The sequence below is a fragment of the Neurospora tetraspora genome (genome assembly GCF_033439725.1).
Source record: "Neurospora tetraspora strain CBS 560.94 chromosome Unknown B0H65scaffold_6, whole genome shotgun sequence".
NCBI classification, from domain to species: Eukaryota; Fungi; Ascomycota; class Sordariomycetes; order Sordariales; family Sordariaceae; genus Neurospora; species Neurospora tetraspora.
Genome location: NW_026944388.1, coordinates 2,596,850 through 2,612,533, shown reverse-complemented (window position 1 = coordinate 2,612,533; position 15,684 = coordinate 2,596,850). Strand labels below are relative to the sequence as shown.

Sequence of the window (15,684 nt, the reverse complement as noted above, 5' to 3'; positions counted from 1 at the left end):
GAACGAAACAGATTACGGTATATAGAAGGGAGGGTACGGTAAAGACCATTCCGTTTTACCTCTATGAAAAGGAGAAGTCAACAGAGTTGGCGATATTAGCGCCTAGTCAGCAGGAGAGCTTCAAGGCAAAGATTGTAGAGAAAAAAAAGTAAGGTATTAACTAGAAAAGGAGAGAATGAAACATCATCAGAGGGAAGTCAAGAGGTATCGGAGGCGGAGGCCGAGAAAGCAAGCATCGAGGTTACAGAGGTTTTAAATGTATTGGAGAACATTATTAGGTATTCTCTACAACTATATGGATAGTGCTAGACTAGTGAAGAAAGCAGACGAGGTGCCTTCATCCGTTGAGCTTCCGGAGGTTGTGGGAAAAGCCACGGCTTGACAAACTAACAGGCTCAACCTTATCAAGCCCGATTTTATAAACCGACCCAAGAGCCGGAGGACATTACTTCAAAACAGACATTAAGAGGCGGAACATTCTTAGGTCCAGTTCGGATCCGCGTTAAGAAGTTAAATAGTTAAGAGTTTTGGTATAAAAAGACCTCTACTGCGTTGCTGCTTTACTGCGCTCGTGTAGCGTTCGGCAAAAAAACCTTATTTTTATGCAAGTCTCTGCAGTCACCTGCAACCACCTGCACTTACTCCAAATCCTTCATCTGACCAATCAGAAGCCCAGAATCTTGGGAATTCTTACTACGATTCCTTACTGCCAGACTGCTCAAAATCGAGTAGTAGCGCAGTAACAACCAACTCTTCAGAGCAACTATAAGGGTTAACCCCCTATAAATATAGGCGATCGCCGTCGCAAAAGATAACAGATGAGGCTATTCCCAATTGAGATCTACTATCTAAGCTCCCTTTTTCCGAAGTGAACGGAATAGATACTTATATCCGAGAGGTTCTAAACGCCAAAGTTCCCTTTGCTACCTCTTTACTTATGAATGGTGGTGATGCTTATAAATGGTGGTAATGCTCATGGATGGTGGTGAACTTGTTGATTGAAGGAGGAAGAAAGAGGATAAAAGAAGGGAGGTGGGAGGAGAGCCTTCTATACCTCCTCAAGTGCATCAATAGTCTTGGCATACCCTTAATGTTGCATGATTGCAGCTGCGGACCATGCGTGTTAAGAGGGCAGTTAAGGGAAAACCCCTAACGCGGAACCGAACTGGCCCTTAAGGATAGCGTATATTAACTCTTCATCAATAGAATATACAAAGACCATTCCCCGCTATCCTAATAACTCTGAAGAGAATACCTTATGAATGTTACCTCTACGCGAAGAGATGGCTCACGAGTGATGCTGACAGAGAATGATAGAATGAGCAACCCGTTGCTGGACTGTTAGGGACGTAGTGGAAGGTAAGGTTGAGGTGTCTACAGACAACGCAGACACGTAGGGAACGTTAAAATAGGAGGAGGACCAAAAATATATTAATAGCTAAACCCAATAATTTTAAAGGTGAGTTCAACGACTATTTATAGCGATATAAATTCAATTTTGTAATAATTAAATCCGGAGCGGCTCCGAATTAATCCAACGCTATATTGCAATATTATATTACTTACCTATCGGTACTCTACAGTATTAGTACGGCCCCAACGCTTAGTAAGCCCCTAGTAGCTTAATATAACCCCCCCTCTTATAAATTTCTATTCTAGAAATTTAATAGCCTCTATTAGTATCCCGTTATTCCGATGCGGAAATCCTCTACCAGTTATCCTAATAATCGGACGATCCGTCCCTTCTATATTTTATTTCCTCTATCCGGCCCCGCTCTACCCCAATATTAATCCGTCATTCGTCGGTTATTATCCCGTTTTCTTTCCGCCCTTTATTCCGTTATTTACCTTATAGCGCCCTTTTTATTTTATTACCGGCCGCCGTCCTAACCTTTTCTACCGGCCTTATTAACCACCCTTATACATTATTCGAATTACTATCTTAAAATTAAACCGGTTACTTTTTATTTTATTCCTTTATATTTTTCTATTATTATTTAACCGCTTTTTCGTTTTAAATTCTCCTTTTCCATCTTTTATTTATTTTTTTCTATTACTTTCTTTCGCTATCTTTTCCTACCTTCTACTATCCCAATTTAACTCGCCTAAAAGCTTTTCGCTAGCGACTATACTTTTATACTTTCGTTATTTACTTTAGCCCTACTTTAATTTATATTTTTAGTTTTAATTATAAAAATTTATTTCCCCTTCCCTCTTCCCTCCTCCTCTTCTTTCTTTCTTTACTACGTACGTTATATAATTTTATATTATTATTATAGCCGCCTTCTTTACCGATTTCGAATGTACATTTCTTTATAATTTAATTATTATCATAATTAGCCGTAATAACGGATATATACCCTCTTTTTTATTTACCCAGCGTTTTATTAACTTTTCGGTAATATAATTCGCGACCCTCTTTACATAATCTTCATTTAGGAGGCCGTTAATACTATTTAATACCTTCCTCCTAATATAATCAATAGTATTATAATATTAGCCATTAAGTACTATACATATACTTAAATAAATATATTAAATTTATTAATTACTTTTCCCCTTTATTACTAATTTACTTCGTTTCTTTTAAATAATGGCCGCTATTCTATATATTTCGATATAGCGAATAAACACCTTTGCGACTTCCTTTCAATTATATATAATTATATAGCTATTTTCTAATATAATATAGCTACCGTTTATATAAATAATATAAACGCCGTTCCTCTCGAAATCGCTATTATTTTCTACAATTCGGCCGATATATTAATAAAAGATATTATTACCTTCTATATATATTTATATATTTTCTCCGTAGAAGTTTCCGAATTAACCTAATATTATTTTAAAATATAATTCTTATATTACAATTTTCGGCAGCCTAACGGCCCCCGCCCTACTAATTAAATTGCCCCTCCCGCTATACGTACCTTCGATAGCGATATATTCAATATAACAGGTCCTATTTCCGTAACTACTCTAATTATATTCAATATAAACGTTAATCTAACGGATATTTTATAGGTAGTTAATTCGGTTTATATCAATATACGTCGCTTACTTCCTATTAACGCCTCCCTACAATTTTATACTAATAATACGCTCGTTTTAATAGGTTATAATGTAATAATAGAGGACGGTAAAATCTAATTTAGGTTAATTATTAATGGGCGTAACGGTTATACGTAAAAGTTTAATTCTCGAGGGAATAGGTTCCATTCTTATATTAGCGTATAATTTAAATAGAAATTAAAGATTAAATTAGGTAATTACCAAGGTTTTCGACTTTCCCCTCTCTATAATTTTCTAATTTTTTCTTTATTAACGTTATTATTATTTAAGGGGAAAAATATTTAATCTAATAGGTAGATAATCGATAATCGGCCTCTAATATGCTATTATATTTCCCGGTTTATTAACTTCCGTAGTACTTAATTAATTCCTCTTCCCTTTATTCCTTACTGCTGCATTCCTCTCTTTATAAATCCCCCCGTTCTAATCCTATATATTAAATATATTATACGTTAATCCTCCAATTCTAATTTTATATATTAAATATATTATACGTTATATTTATCTACTATTTTATGTATTATAATCATCTAATACTTTATATATATAATCGTTTACTACTTTTATATATTATATTTATTAATATATTATAATTACTAAAGTGCCTTATCCGTTAATCTTTTAAGTATTTCCTATTAACCTATTTAATTTACTCTTATTAATCTAATTACTAACCCCCTAACGGCCTTCTTCTTTTACAATTCCTTCGCTTCGTATTCTTTTAATAAATCCGAGTAATTTAAATACTTTTATAATACCTATTTATTATTATCCTCCGAATACCCTTTCTATTTAATTTAATACTACCAGTTCCTTTCTATTCCTTTATACTTTATAATTACTTTTATTTTATACTATACGCTATTATCCTTAATATTTATAACTTTTCTTCGTAATATTACTACCTTTGGATCGCTATAATAAGATTCTAATAATATAATAGGGAATATCGAATAGATATAGTAATACTCCGGGAATATAAATTAGTAAACTATCTTCTTATTACTTATAACTTCTATAATTTAAAAGTGTCCTAAGAATTTGTCCGATAATTTAATACTAAGCCTATATTGTTTAATATTCTTTATATTAAAAAGGACCTAATTATTAATTTCGAACTCTTTAGGTTTACGCACTTTATTATATTACTTCGTATAACCCTCATTAACTTTTTCTAATATTTCGATAATAACGGCCCGGCCTTTAATTAATTCTATAATCCTATCCGAAGCTATCGTAGGGAGTATATTCCCGCAACTTTGATTTAGGTTAATTAGACTGCGTAAATAATAATTGTAGAGTAATTCCGACGGCGATTTATTAATAATTATATAAAAATAATCATTATAAGTCTATTCTGCTAGCGCTAATTTATTTGCCTAACTTATTTATTTTAAGTTATAAAAGATTTATAAATAGAATTTTAGGCTTTAATTTTACCATTCTATTTATTTATTCGTTTAGGGATGTTAAATAATATTTAGATAGCGTTAAATATTTAATAATTCGTAATAAATTCTTTAGAAATAGTTAGTAAAGAAATTACCCTAGTCGAAGATAATAAAATTTAGGAGTCCGAATAATCGAAATACAATTTACTAAAATAAGTATATAAATTATTATATAATAAGCGTCTTCTATATTGGGATATAGAAGGCGAATTTAGTAAAATAGTTAACAATACTTAAAATTATATTATAAATTTAATTGGATATGGAATTATAGGATTTCGGGAAGTCTATAATAAAATTGCAAAAGATATCCTACTATAGTGTTGTTAGGATAAGTAATAATATTAAGAATCTATATAATTTATAATTCTAAAATTTAATTTTTTAATATATTGGGTAATTATAAATATATTTTTCTACATTGGTAATAATAATCGGTTAATAATAATATTAATTAATTTTTTTTAACGTTTTCTATTATTTTAAATATTCTATTATAATATTATTATAAAAAGTATAAAAGAATTCCGCCTTTATATTTTCTAATATATAAATTTAGTAACAATAAGATAATATTCTATCCTCCTTTATCTTTTAATTTTTTATTCTCTATCCTCTTCCTAAATTTTTCTATATTCCTTTTAAAATAAAAGAATTTTCCTTTTGCGCTTTTATTAATTATTAATTCAATAGCGGTAATCGTTTATTTTCTTTTTATACCTTTACAATTATTATATATATTCCTATATATTTAACGACGACTTTATTTACCCCTCTTCTAAAATTTTTAGTAATTTCGTTTATAAATTATATCTTTTTCTACAGCCTCCCTTTATCTTCGCTCCATTTACTATACTCCTTAATTAATTTTTTACTTTCTTCAACGCTATATTCCTTATCCTCTCCCTCTTCAATAATATCCTCCTAATTTAATCCTTATACCAATTTGTTTTTTTTATTATCTTCGTACTATTCTTTTTGTTCTACTACTATTTTCTACATTTTTCGACCAATTAATAATATTTTTTTTATATTCCTATTTTATACTATACCCTTTTATATCATTCTTCCTTTTTCTTCATTCTCTTTAATAATTTATATTAAAAAATAATCTTCCTTAATTACTTTTATAATTTTATACAATTATAATTTCCACAATAATTTATCTGCTAAATTTAATTTCCCCGCTTAATATTAATATTAAAATCATATTCTTTCAATTCTAATACTTACTGACTTTATTTTATACTAATCCTATCCTTATTTTATAAGTATTGGAAGTTAAAATAATTTATAATAATAAAAAAATGTTTTTTTATATATAATAAATGTTATTTCTACATTTTTAATATGCTTATAATTATTAATAATTCCCTATTACTAACACTATACTATATCCCCTCCGGGGATTTCTTTCAAAAAAAGAATATAATAGGGTATTAATATATTTCATATAATTATATTAATATTACACCGATTATGAAATTCAATATATTTATTTCCATTTGGATCGATAAAGAGGGATTAAAATATTACAACATCAGCGCCTCTTAAAATAATTATTTCAATTTTTCAAATACTAACTTTACTAATCCTATTAATTTAAATAATTTTTATTTCTCTTTCTTTAATAAATCCGTTAACGGAATTATAATTTTGGAGTAGGACATTACAAACCGCCGGTAAAACCCTATAAACTTTAAAAAAATTTAAATATCGTAAATATTTTTCGGGGCTTCTTAATTTGCAATTATTACGACCCTTTCTAAATTTATCGAAATACTTTCGGGCGAAACTACGTAACTTAAAAACGATACCCTTTTCGTATTGAATTCGTATTTATTTAAATTAATATATAGGTTACGTTCGTATAAGCGTTAGAGAATTTTTTTGATATATTTATAGTAATCTTCCTTATTTTTATTATAAATTAAGATATTATTAAAGTAATTAATATAAATAATATTAATTAAATCCGTTAATATATTATTGATATACGCCTAGAAAGTAGTGGGAATATTAATTAATTTTATTAATATAATTAAAAATTTATAATACCTATACTTGATACAAAACGCCGTTTTCTTTTTATTTCTTTATCTAATTCGAATCCAGTAATATATATCCTTTAAATCTAATTTTATAAAGTTTTTTTATTAATAATAACCGATCTAAAATCTCCTAAATAAGAGGTAACGCTGTATAATTCTTCTTCGTTACCTTATTTAACTAATAATAATCAACGTATAACCTTAATTTAATTCCCTTTTTTAAAATAAAAATGATAGGAGCCCCTACTAGGCTAATAAACGGCCGAATTTATTCTTTATTTAATATTTCCGCTAATTATTCTTAGAATACTTCTAATTTTTTAATATTAAACGTATAAATTAATCCCTAAGGAGCGGACCCTCCTTCGATTAAATCGATATAATATTCTAAATAATTAAATTATAGTAAAGGTATAATTAACGTTTCGAATATTTATTAATATTTATTATACTCTAGGGGAATTAATAGTTCGGCTATAGTTATTTCTATTTTAGGGTCGGCGATAGCCGGCTCCGGAAATATTAATTCTAATAAAAGCTTTAACAACGGGTAAATTCCATTTAATATAATCTTAAAAATTTTAAAGGGTATATTCAGGGGTATATTAAGGAATATAGGAATCGGTATATTAGAAGAACTATCGGGGAATTTCAGGGCTTCCGGTAAGGTTAAAAACTTTATATATAAGGATAAGGGAATTTCGAAAGGAACGTTCGCGAATAGCAGGAGGTCGAAACCGCTTGAAGATTTTAACATCTCTTTCGGGTCTAATATAAGGATAGAATCCTAATAAAGGCCGTAAAGGTATACCGCGGCTTCGTAGATATTTTTAATTAGCTCTTTACTCTCTTCCAAATTTATACTTCAATCCGGAAACGGAATTTCTTTCGACACTAATCGATTTCGGAATTATATTCGTATAACTAAAAATATCTAAAAATAACGTCTATATTAAAGGAATTAATAATTATAAATATAATCCTTTTTTTTTTCTGCTTAATATTATAGGAGTCGCGTATTTTAATAAAGTAAGTAATTGAATTATATATTAAAACGGGTTATAAAGAGAAATCGATAAGACAGTAATTTACTAATTCTATTTTAGCGTCCGACGGGAGTAGATACCTTCTAATAAGGTTTAACTCCGCGCTAAAATCTATCAAGCCCTAAATTTTCCGTTAATTTCTATAAATTTTTACCAATAATTTTATACTTGAATATAATTATAATATACTTACGTATCCCTAAATTAAGGCTGCCGTAACCTTTACTAGCGTAATTAGTTTAATACTAATATTTCGAATAGGAGCGCTAAGAGGGAAGAAACAATTATACGCTATATAACCCAATTTATCATAATTAAAAGAAATACATTCGGTATAAACGAACGCCGAATACTTAAACTTAATATATTCATAATAAATACTATACAACTTTATAATTTAATAACGACTATATATATATTTAATTTAATTATAATAAAAATAAAGGAGGTTAAGATTTATAAAAATATAAGTGGAAGGATAAAAGAAATTAAAAGAACTAATAAGATTAAAAATAAGTATAATAATAACGTTTAAAGTAGAAGTAAGAAGAGGAGAAATTTAAAACGAATAGGAATATGGTATTTAAAAGTATTAACACTATATTAACGGTTTAAAGGTTTCTAAACTTTTTAAACGCTCTATATATATTACCGCCTTAATTAGCATATTAATACTATTCGTAAATAAAATACTATTATACAAATACGGACGTAATTAGTTAGCTTACTATAGAACCCGCGAATATTCTAACTATTCGTAGGATAAATTAAATTCTTCTATATAGAACCGATTATAAAATATTCAAATAGATTCGATATTGCCCTAATATATACTTTTAAAATTAGTAAAGGTAACGTACTTAATAATTTAAATATTTCTATTAAATTCCCGTTTTAAACAGGTATATAAATTTTTCTAGGTAAGGGTATTGTAATTGGGATTATAATTAGATTTCTTTTTAAAAGTAATAATATATTTGATTTAAGCGTTTTTTAAATTGCCTTTAATATAATTAATACTAAATACGAATGACGTTTACGGGTATTCGTAATAAAAATTATTAAAATTAAAAATAAAATTACGTAATTACGAAGAATTTTCGCTAATAAATTTAGAAATATTATATTTAAAGTAATATCCGGAAGTAATAAATTAAATCGGTTAAGTAAATATAAGAATAATTAATATTATAATTTAAAGAGCGATAATAGGGATAAGGAGGGTAAGGAGGTATATTTAATTATAAAAAAAGTAATTTTAATATTAAAACCCGAAGGGGATAGGAAAGTAATTATTAAATTAATTTTACTACAAGAAATTTATAAAGTTATATTAATTTTAAAGAAATATATATAGCTGGAGATAAATTATAAGTAATTTAATAATAGAAATACAGGATTCAAAGAATTTTTATTTCTATATTATAATATTAATTTCGAAATAATAAAGAAGGTTGTAAGAAACGTAAGAGGGAATAAAGGAATAATCGCTATCCGAATTATCGTCATCTATTTCTTTAATATTCGGCTAACAATATTAAAATGAGGGAGGGGGTTATTAGGAATCGACGGCAACTACAGCGAAAGGAGTAATAAATAACGTTTATACGCCGGAAATAAAGGGAGGGGTTTCTTCAATAGTCCGAAAAATAAATCGTCCGCTACGTATTTACATCCTATTAATAACAATTTAACTCCTACAAAGAAAACTATTAATTTATTAAGAATATAATAAAAGGTAAAGTTAAAGTATCTACAAATAGTATAAATACGTAGAGAACGTCAAAATAAGAAAGGGATTAAAAATATATTAATAGCTAAACCCAATAAATTTAGAGGCGAGTTTAACGACTATTTATAACAATATAGACTCAATCTTATAGTAACTAAATCCGGAGCGGCTCCAAACTAATCCAACGCCACATTACGGCGTTATACTACCTACCCATCGGTGCTCTACGGTACTAGTACGGCCCCGACGCCTGGCAGGCCCCTAGCGGCCTGACATGGACAGAGCAACAGAGCGTAACGGTTGACGACAGCGTTGTCAAAGAAAGCACAGGATACCTAAGCATTGTTGAGAGCCTCAACTTGGGACCCCGCGCACAACTTCACAGAGTGTAAGCAAGATAGACGTTAGGTTAATATAATATAAATTAATAATCCAATTAACCTTAACGAAGGGTAACTGGGAGAGTACTCTTATATGGTACATGTATATCCTACTTATCTGAGCAGTCCCACGCTCAAATGAGCGTGTGCCAAAACAGAGCGGGTCATTCAGGGCAGGCATCCGCTTTGAACTCCCCTAACAATGAAGTTCTCCGTTCGTCGAAGGCAATTCGAACAACACAAAGTTTACCTCAGATTGGAGAGAGTTCCTCCTTCGTTATCCACTAGAAGCTTCTTACCAACGAAGACGACTAGCATCAATTGAGCACAAATCTAAAATTATTAAGACATACTTTACTAAGGTGTTGGAAGAGGTTAGAAAGAACAGGAAACTAGAAAACATCGTAAAACCAAACTTGGAGGACCACTCGAACAAGAGTCTATTGCCGACAGCCGACACCCCGACGGACTTTGCTTTGCGAGCGGCGAGGTTTAGCAACCCTAGATAGCGACGAAACTACGACAAAACGATATTGCAATACCCTAGCTAGATATATTATAACCTCGAACGCTTTGGGGGTTTCCGATACTTACAGACACGATTGGCCGGGAGAAGTTTTTGAGCAAATTCGAATGTACATCGCCGATTATAACGCCCTGTTGTTGAAAGTCTCTGGAGCTTAAATCTTTGGGAAACTTTGCTTGAAGAGTGCAAAATTTAGGGTTGGGACAAAAGATGCGGGTACACGGGACGGCCTGCTTGCTGAGGAAGAAGGTTGCGACGAAATGAGAGCCCAATTTGCTAGCCAAATCCCCGTCCCATCTTTTGGCTCGGAGGTACATGGTGTAACCTCAGGGTTATGTATGGGGAACCAGAAAAGTAAGGGGAATATCTTTGAAATTTGGAAATCCCCGCAAAATCGCGTATTGGCAGCCGAACCCATGGACAACATTGACTCCTGGTGGGAATAATGCGGCATAATAATCGGGGAATGGGCTGATGCCCTGGGAAAGGTTAAACTGGTAAAAAGACTCTGTTATACCTGGAAGGATTGTTTTGCGCTGACGTTAAATGATTTGATAAAAACGGAGATTGTTGAGCACGCGGTAAATTTCCTGCATCAATGCCCCTCTCGAAAGAAAAATGACGACGTCCTCGTCGTCTGCCTATCTACCTATCGTACATTGCCCGAATGAACGGGGTGTAAAAAAAGTCTCCTCCATGATGCGCTATAGATGCGCAATTGATAAACCTCAGACCTTCCTTGCCGGAACCCAAACTCCATTGCGAACGTTGTTCGGTTTGCCGACCCAGCGCACGACAACTCCATCTCCGTAGAAGAAAGAGTACAGGCCGTGCTTCACTATCAAGTGTCCGTCGTCAACGTTGATCTGTTTCTCCTGGCGCTCCATGCGCTGCGCGACCTCATCAGTGATGAAGGCATTGGGGTTCCTGCCGACAACCTTGGCCTCAAGCTTCTTCGCGTCCTCGAGCTTCTGCTCCTCAAGTCTCTCCTCCTCGAGCCTCTGTTCCTCAAGCCTCTTCTTCTCGAGCTCCTCCTCCTTAAGCCTCTTCTTCTCGGGCTGCTCCTCCTCAATCTCCTTCTGCTCCATGTCCGCGACCTTCTGTCTCTTGGCCTCTCGCCCCTCCAACTCCGTGATCCTCTGCAAGGCCGCGCCCAGCTTCTCGTTCAACTCCTTGCACTCCTCCTCCAAATCCTCGTTCTTCTTCTCCATCTCGCGATACTTACGCTTAAGCTTCTTCATGCCTCTGCCAATCTTCTCGATCTCCGCATTGATATCGTCCTCGTTGGGCAATCCATCCATGGCCGCGTCAACATAGTCCTTCATCTCCTTTTTGGTGACCGCCGCGAAGTCGAAAAAAGGTTTGTTCATACTAGCCACAGTAACCACCTCATCAGCAATATTGACGGGAGGCTCCCACTCCAAGTCAGAGTCTATAATCTCAATTACGTCGTTGGGAATAGTGATCAACGGCTTATCCGCCTGCTGCTTGACGACTGGATCGCTAATGGTGGTGTCAATGTTGATGGTCTCAGTTCCGGTGGTGACGGCAATATCTTTTAATCCGGCGGGCTTGGTGACGTCAATCTTGCTCTTCCCAGTCTCGGTCTTGATGGCGACATCTTTCGATGCGGCAGGCTTGGTGACATCAACGTTGATGGTGTTCTTGCTTTCTCCCGTCTCGGTGCTGATGGCGACATCCTTCGATGCGGCAGGCTTGGTGGCGTCAACGTTGCTGGAGCTCTCGTTCTCTCCGGTCTTGGTGTTAATGACTTCGTCACTTGCCTTCTCCTTTTTGACTGCGGTCGGGGTCGAGCGAGTAACTCGAGAGGACTTCGTCGCTTTCACTCCGTCCCAATGCCAAACAAACTTAGGTCCTTCAATATACCACCATTCGTCAAGAGGTAAGGGTTCGGCAAAAACCTCATTCCTAGGGAAGACGTCAAAGTTAAAGGATTTCTTAAGAACCGGGATCCTCACAGCCTTGAGCATATTAATAGGAGGTTCCATAAATTGCTCGCGCCACTTCATATCGTTAAACGGATTCTTAGCAAGCCTTAATCCCTTCGCGGGCTTGAAGCCCATAACGTAGGATATCAAGCACCAATCCTCCTCGTACTTTTCCCAGGCGGTCGGGAAATTAGTTAGCAACTCAAGCGCATCGGGTTTTTCCGCGTCTGAACCAATATTGGAAAACGACCATTGACGCCCAGATGCTGGGCTCAGGAAAGTAGGGCATCAACTGATCTTTGAGCATAACGCCATCCCCCTTCCTAAACTTGATCCGAGCGGCCTTCTTTAGGACATTAGCAAGGCGCCTGGTTACTGGGTACTCGTTGACTGTGCGCATCGAATACTTCTATCTGCGACCGATAGCGGCGACGATGGCTTTGACATCCCAATGAGAGGGAATGCCCTTGTGGTCGTCGGCATACGCCTTGATCGTCTTCAGCTCGTCCACTACCTCATATTCGCCGTCAGCGTTGACGGGAGCGACGACGGGCTTGGCCGGAGCGGCGGGCTCGGTGGTCGCGTCAGGATCGGTGGTTGCGGTGGGATCGGCTGGTGCGACTGCTTTGGTTGTCGCGATGGGTTCGGCGGTCTTCTGCTTGGCTGCGGTCGGTTTGCCGCGCGCCGTTTTCTTTGAGTTGGCCATCAGAGCTTCGAATGAGAGGAGTGGGCAGAATGGCATAAGATTTGGGAGGGATCTGTTTGGGAAGCTATCGCGATTACGAGAAGGTTGCGAGGTGATAGAATGGCGAGGTCGTCTTCCAGCGGCAGCGTTGCAAGATGAAGGTTGCAGGAGGAAGGTTGTGGGGGGAAAGTTGCGGGAGGAAGGTTTGCGACGGGAGCAAGCTTGCGGAAAACAGGTGAAATTTTGCTGTAAAATTAGCAGAAAGGAAGGGTAGGTCGTCGAGCAAACGCAAACGATCGCGCAGGTTTAGCTTAAGCGCGACGTGAGGATAGCCTCACTTCGACATTAGATTAGGGATTCTCAGCGACCTGCCTTCCCCATTCCTCTTACGCTTCTTCTTGTACCACGGTTTTCTGTTTTCCTTTTCTTGGCTTCTTTAGCTTGAGCTAGGATCTCGCCTGATGGAAGAAGAGTGTCAGTGGATTGGGGAGTGTTGAAGCCATCACCATGTCTTGGCTTCCTTGGCATTAGTGGATACGATCCACACATGGCTACCCTGTATATAAGTCGGACTTTGTCCTCCTTCTTCCTTTGTTCTCTTGCTCTCTCTTCAATCAATCAAGACATTCACCACCACATCGTCGTCTCCAGTGATCACCTCCTCCGTATGGTTCAACAAGAGGAAGTCAAGTGAAAAACGTACCAGCTTCTACGATGCCCTCCACATTGTCGACAATCTTCTTCGGTTCCTTAGTCTCTCTATCTTTGACCGTTACCGTAACGCCCTTCCAACTAATATTTTTAATTATAGTATTAAGAAGATGGGATTCGGCAACGGCATATTATTCAATATCGATGCCTTCGACGAAGCGGGTGATCTCGCGGAAGGTGGAGGTGGGAGTGGGTTGGCCGTTGATGAGCACGGAGCCGGAGGTGGTGGTGCCGCCGCCGGAGGAGGAAGGGAGCGGGCGGGAGGCGAGGAAGTTGAGGAGTGTGGTTTTTCCGCAGCCTGAGGGGCCCATTAGGGCTAGGATCTCGCCTGAGAAAGGGAAGAAAACAGATGTTAGTGGATGGGCTATTGAGTGAGGTGGGTGGAGAGGGAACTGAAAACCGTACCGGCTTCTACGATACCCTCCACATTGTCGACAATGTTCTTTGGTTCCTTCGTCTCTCTGTCCTTGACTGTTACCGTGACGCCCGTCCAGCTGATGTTCTTCACCGTGGTGTTGACGGGATGGGATTCGGCAACGGCATGTTGTTCGATGTCAATGCCTTCGACGATGGGATTCTTCCGCTCGACTTCGGTGCTGTTCCCGGAGGATGGGTTGGAGATACCCATCGTTGTTTGTAGTTGTTGAACGATGTGAATGGTAGTAGTAAAGTGATGAAGCAACTCAAGATTCTGCATCCACGATATCCCGAATAAAAACAACAAAACACAACAGAAACCTGACAAATCCAACTTTCTCCCAAAAACACATTCCATCTCTTTGAGGGTTCCATCCAGCCCTTATATGTATCGTCCAGTGCATACCTCACCACCCCTCCCCTTCCCACAGCCTCGCACTCAAGACGGTCAAGCCATACCAAGCACCCCAATGCAGCTTACCTCTGCCACAAACCTCGCCGACCAGTGCAACTCCAAACAAAGAAGACATCCATACCACCTACACGGTCTTCGGTACACGGAGTGTACAGTAATACCGCCCACAACCCACGGCAAGGAAAAACATTGTAGGAGGGGGGCTTGTCCATCACCGACCAGAAAGGGAAAGGGCACACCAATCATCATGCTTCCTATTGGTTGTAACGCGCTTACAAGTTACATTCTCAGCCCTTTCAGGCACCTTCGTAGGTACCCAGGTACCCTAGCGAACCTAGCTATCCTACAGTACCGTGCTAGATACTACCGTACGGCGTATGTAGTAGAGTTTTGCGGCGCAGAGATGCAGAGAGGGAATGGGGAATGGCACGGAATGACTTACATACATCCGCACACTGTCGTCAGCGTATCGACGTTCTTTCCGGGTATTTCCCTTTGTTCCTTACTCGTCAGGTCTACAAAATCGACCTCTAACTAGCGGGCGGGCCACTAGTCAGGACCATTAACTCGTATACGACTATTAATTCGTACCCGAAATAGGGGGTACCTCCCCACACCGCTATTTTACTGGCAAATCAATATAGATCTATTCAACAGCATATTTTTTTTTAGTTATATGCAGCCCAATTCCCCGCACTGTTCAACACTCTGAATATACACCAACCATTTGCACTCAACTGCTTGCTTCCTAAACTTAAGTCAATAATATCGATAATTATACCCATCTTTACGTACAATCAATCTTAATTACACTCAAACCCCCTTAATTTCATCGTCTCCCTCTATCTCCCTATCGGACTATCCTCTCGTTACTACATCCCCTATCCACTACGCCATACCTCGCACACCTCGAAAATCCGCCAACAGTTCCTCACGCCCTAATCCAACGCCCGTTAATTGTTAGAATTGTGGAGGAAGGTAGGTTGAGGTGCCTACGGATAGCGTAAGTACGTAGGGACGTTAAGGTAAGGGGAGGATTAAAGATGTATTAATAGTTAACCCTAATAATTTTGGAGGCGAATTCGACCAATTATTTATATCATTGTAAGTTCTATTTTGTAGTAGCTAAGTCTACGACAGCTCCGAACCGTTCTGACGCTATATTGCGGCGCTATATTATACGGATATTAGCGCTCTTAGGTATTAGTACAGGTTTAATATTTAATAGGTTTTTAGCGATTTGATATAA

At 36.3% G+C, this 15,684-nt stretch overlaps 3 protein-coding genes across 3 annotated transcripts; all 3 read right to left on the bottom strand.

Moving 5' to 3' along the window:
- Window positions 1–9,464: 9,464 nt before the first annotated feature.
- On the bottom strand, window positions 9,465–10,575 carry B0H65DRAFT_541333 (uncharacterized protein; the record flags this gene model as incomplete). Its single annotated transcript, XM_062829172.1, has 4 exons — window positions 9,465–9,471; window positions 9,983–10,065; window positions 10,091–10,249; window positions 10,327–10,575. The coding sequence occupies 4 exons, from the start codon at window positions 10,573–10,575 to the stop codon at window positions 9,465–9,467; spliced, it is 498 nt and encodes a 165-aa protein (XP_062679621.1).
- Window positions 10,576–10,986: 411 nt separating this feature from the next.
- On the bottom strand, window positions 10,987–12,913 carry B0H65DRAFT_551110 (uncharacterized protein; the record flags this gene model as incomplete). The annotated part of the gene is made up of 3 exons (XM_062829785.1): window positions 10,987–12,375; window positions 12,458–12,553; window positions 12,641–12,913. 3 exons carry the CDS (start codon window positions 12,911–12,913, stop codon window positions 10,987–10,989), a joined length of 1,758 nt encoding a protein of 585 aa, XP_062679620.1.
- A 681-nt stretch (window positions 12,914–13,594) lies between these two features.
- B0H65DRAFT_473177 (uncharacterized protein) lies at window positions 13,595–14,030 on the bottom strand. The gene has a single exon (XM_062827185.1). The coding sequence runs from the start codon at window positions 13,912–13,914 to the stop codon at window positions 13,735–13,737; it is 180 nt and encodes a 59-aa protein (XP_062679619.1). The 5' UTR covers window positions 13,915–14,030; the 3' UTR covers window positions 13,595–13,734.
- Window positions 14,031–15,684: the final 1,654 nt, after the last annotated feature.

Coding starts and splice junctions, on each gene's coding strand:
- B0H65DRAFT_473177 (XM_062827185.1), bottom strand. CDS start 13,914: ATGGGCCCCTCAGGCTGCGGAAAAACCACACTCCTCAACTTCCTCGCC.